The following is a 3719-nucleotide window of genomic DNA, read 5'->3' on the forward strand; positions in this document are numbered from 1 at the left end:
CCTAGGCTTCCGCACCTGCAGCTCGTCCTCAAGCAGGTGGATCCAGAAGCCCTCCCCTGCCCTCTTGCTGCGTCCAGGGCTGGGGAACCCGGGGTTCGGCCCTGGGCCAGGTGGGCTTAGGGCCCTGATGCCCCCTGTGCATGGGACAATACGTCCCCACTCTGTCCTGCGCAGGCAAGGCCCACCTGAGGCGCAGCGTCCTGGGCCAGGAGGAGGCGCTGCGGCTGCACGCGGTGGGCCGCGCCCTGCGCAGGGTCGATCTGCTGCAGGCTGTGCTGGCCCAGGCGCTGCAGCGCTCGCTGGCCAAGTACTCCGAGCTCGACCGCGAGGACGACTTCCTGGAGACCACAGAAGCTCCTGACATCCAGCGTGAGCGGCCCGGCCCCTAGGGACGGGTGTGTCCAGCCTGCGCGTGGCCGTGGGCTCAGGCCCGTCACTGCCTTTAAAGCGCACAGAGCTGCGGGCCTTGAAGGAGCCGAGCCCCTGGGAGGAGCCCAGTGGGCATGTGGGGAGGCTGCCCCCTGTGGCCTGGGAGGCAGATGTCCACAGGCCAGCCACCCGGCATCTCCTGCTTACAGGAGCCGGCAGGCGCGGCTGGAGAGCGGGGACACCCAGGAGCCCCCGTGGTGGGGGGAGCAGCCAGGCCCGAGAGGGCTGCAGGGGGCCAGCGTGCCTTGAGCAGGTGCTCCTTGGGCCGCTCGCTCTGCTCTGGCTGACCAGGTCCTGGCTGTGTCTGGGAGCCTGAGTGTCCGCGAGCCTCAGTCTTGGCCCCGTCCTCCCTTTGCCTTTGTCATTTCAGCTAAAACGCAGCAGAAGCCAGAGATCAGGGCGCCCAGCTTCTCCACGGTGAAGGTGACCGATATCTTCCACCGGCTGGTGAGCACCCCCTGCCCAGGTCACCCCTCCCCAGCTCAGCACAGGCGGGTTGAGGCCAGTAGCCCAGCCCTGCCTTGGGTGAGGACCCCAGACAGGCCGTGATGGTGGCCCAGCCCTGCCCAGTCCCTTTGCCACACCTGGTTTCTGACCTGAGACGTAGAGACTGGGTGAGAGGGGCTGTGGCGGCTCGGGCAGGCCGCTGACACCCCTTTGCCCCTCCCCCAGGGGCCCCTGTCTGTGTTTTCAGCCAAGAACTGCTGGCGGCTGGTGGGGCCTGTCCACGTGACCCGCGGAGAGGCTGGCTTCGGCCTCACGCTGCGTGGAGACGCGCCTGTCCTCATCGCCGCTGTCATCCCCGGGGGCCCGGCCGCGGTAAGGCCCCTGCCCCACCCTCGGGGCCAAGTTCCTGGGATGAGCAGAGGCAGCTTGTGAGGAGGGGGCAGAGGGGACTGTGGGCAGAGGGGCGGGTGCCCGTGCAGCACTCTCGACCGCCCCGTGTCCCTGCAGGCGGCCGGACTGCGGGAGGGCGACTACATCGTGTCTCTGAACGGGCAGCCCTGCAAGTGGTGGAGGCACGCGGAGGTGGTGGCGCGGCTGAAGGGTGTGGGCGACGAGGGCGCGAGCCTGCAGGTGGTCACCCTGCTGCCCAGGGCGGAGCCCCCCGGCACGGTGAGCCCTGGGGGCCCCAACAACCCCAGATGCCCAGAGGCCATGGGGAAGAGAGGGCCTCATGTGGGTGCCAGCAGCGCCATCTTCGCCGGGCCCCACCTGGCGGCAGCTCCTGCCGTCCACGGGCCTCTGTGTGCCCACACTCCCCGATGCTTGGGGCCGCGGTGCTGCTGCGAGAGCTGTTTCGTGGCCTTCACCCACCCCAGCGTGGCCTCCGGTCCTCACGGGCCCCCTGGCTCGTCCCCGACGGGCCCGTTGCCCCCCTCCCCCCGGTCCCGCTCCCTGGCTGGCCACGGGCAGATGAGGGCCAGGGGTGCTGACGGCGACTCATCTCTATCCCGACTGCAGACGCAGCACCGGCCAGCCCTGGGGGGGCTTCTGAGGAACCAGGAGTGTGGGTGGGAGACGCCAGCTGCAGCTCGAGTCAGCCCCAGGCCCTTCCTTGGCTGGAGCCGCAAGGCCAAGAGGGGGAAGACCAGAGGGAGGCTGTCCCCACAGCCCTGAGCTGTGTGCCACCCTCCCCCTGTGGGTGCCCAGTGCCCCCACACGCCCCGTATGCCCTCCTCATCCTGAGGGACTTTCAGGCCAGTTCACTGCCCCACCCAGTGCCCGAAGCTGCCCATTAAAGACCACGTCACATGAAGTGTGTCTGAGCCCAGTGCTGGGGCCCGGGTGCTGTGCCCACACACGGGAAGGGTCACGGCTGCTCTGGGCATGGAGTCCCCGATGCCCGAACGCTGCCTTGGGGCTGCCCTGGCCTCACATATGCCCCAAGTGCCCACCCGAGGAGGGCAGCCCCCCAGCTGAAGGGGAAGGGCTCGGGTCATATGTTGGCAGTGGGTCCCTGCAGCCCAGATCCTCACTCCCCCTCGTCCCCTGCCCCCGAACAGACCATACCCTGGCCACACCCTCCCTCAGAGCTGGGTCAGCCCCAAGCCAGGCTGGTGCTGTGACTCCCTCCAGGTACCCCTCCACTGGCCCAGCTCACCCGGCACCCCAGGGGCCAGGTGGGGCTCTGGGGTGCCTACTGCACTGTCTGCCCTCTGGGCAGTGTCCCAGCTAGGCCCACCCCACTATGCCTTTTGCTGTCCCCTCTGCTTCTGTTCTTGCTGTCCCTTCATTCTGTCTGACACCCAGCCCCATGGCTGCTGTCCAGGCTTCCTCCGCTCTTCCCACCGAGCCTGGCCCCCCGCGCCACCCCTAGCCCGCCAGCTCCGTCCACCCTGGCAGGGCCCTGGGGTCTCCAGAGGGCTGGGGGCACAGGGGTGGGCGGGGGAGAAACCCCTGGGAGCGATGGGCTGGGCTGGGGGCCAGGCCTGGGGCCAGACTGGCCAGGTGTCCGCATGGCCACCAGGGGGCGGCCGCTGCCTGCTCGAGCGGCCGCTGGAGACAGCGTTTGGAGAGGGACGGCCGCAGGCGCCGGAGACCAGAGACCGTGGAAGCCCACCTGCGAGCGGGGACCCCCGCTTCTCCTTGCACGCTCTCGTCCCTGTCCCCTCCGTGGGAGCGGCGCTGTCCTGGTCTCCGGCCACCCTCCACTCCCCTCCCCTCCGTCATCTGTAGTATTAACCGCAGGGTGGGGGTGAGTGGGTAGGGGTGCCGAGTGGGGGTGGCATGGAGGTTTAGGAGGGCTGCCTTCTGGAGAGGGGCAGGGCTCGCCCGTCTGCCGTGGCCTGGGCGGAGGGCGGCCAGGTGCAACCCTTCCGACCCACCTGCTCTCCCTGAGAGGACGCCCCTCTCGGCAGAACCAGCCAAGGTCACCTCGGCACTTACTAATTCGATTAATAAAACTGCGTCAAGGAGGCCATTACCTGCTAATCAGGGATGATGGGGCTGGCGGGTCTCGTCCAGGAGGGTGCTGCGACTCCCCTACCTCTGGCGGCCAGTCCAGACCCAAGAGGGCGCGTGGGCTGGGGACAGAACCTGCCGCCCGTCTCTTGCACCCGGCTGGGGGGGAGGGGGCCCTTTGCAGAGACTGCCCTGCTCCCCACCACAGACAGCCCGTGGTGCCCGCCCTCTGGCCCCTGTGCCTGGGGTTCCTTGCAGCCAGAGCCGCTGGGGCTGGGACCAGGCTCCCTGTCTGGCAAAGGGGTCAGGGCAGCCCCGTGCTTAGGAGCTCCCCAAGGATCTCTGAGGCCCCGCTGCCAAGGTGCCGCCCCCTGGGTTGGGTGCTC

The 3719-nt window shown here is 69.1% G+C and overlaps 1 protein-coding gene across 1 annotated transcript; it reads left to right on the top strand.

Moving 5' to 3' along the window:
- The first annotated feature begins 10 nt into the window (after positions 1–10).
- Positions 11–2188, top strand: LOC121101637 (rhophilin-1-like). Its single transcript, XM_040625528.1, has 5 exons — positions 11–369; positions 800–876; positions 1102–1248; positions 1384–1545; positions 1894–2188. Exons 1-5 carry the CDS (start codon positions 141–143, stop codon positions 2047–2049), a joined length of 771 nt encoding a protein of 256 aa, XP_040481462.1. The 5' UTR covers positions 11–140; the 3' UTR covers positions 2050–2188.
- Positions 2189–3719: the final 1531 nt, after the last annotated feature.

This window comes from Ursus maritimus, unplaced genomic scaffold (assembly GCF_017311325.1).
Source record: "Ursus maritimus isolate PB19 unplaced genomic scaffold, ASM1731132v1 scaffold_9, whole genome shotgun sequence".
Taxonomy (NCBI): Eukaryota; Metazoa; Chordata; class Mammalia; order Carnivora; family Ursidae; genus Ursus; species Ursus maritimus.

Coding starts and splice junctions, on each gene's coding strand:
- LOC121101637 (XM_040625528.1), top strand. CDS start 141: ATGGGACAATACGTCCCCACTCTGTCCTGCGCAGGCAAGGCCCACCTG. Junction 370..799: donor AGAAGCTCCTGACATCCAGC/GTGAGCGGCCCG, acceptor TTGTCATTTCAG/CTAAAACGCAGCAGAAGCCA. Junction 1,546..1,893: donor GGGCGGAGCCCCCCGGCACG/GTGAGCCCTGGG, acceptor TCCCGACTGCAG/ACGCAGCACCGGCCAGCCCT.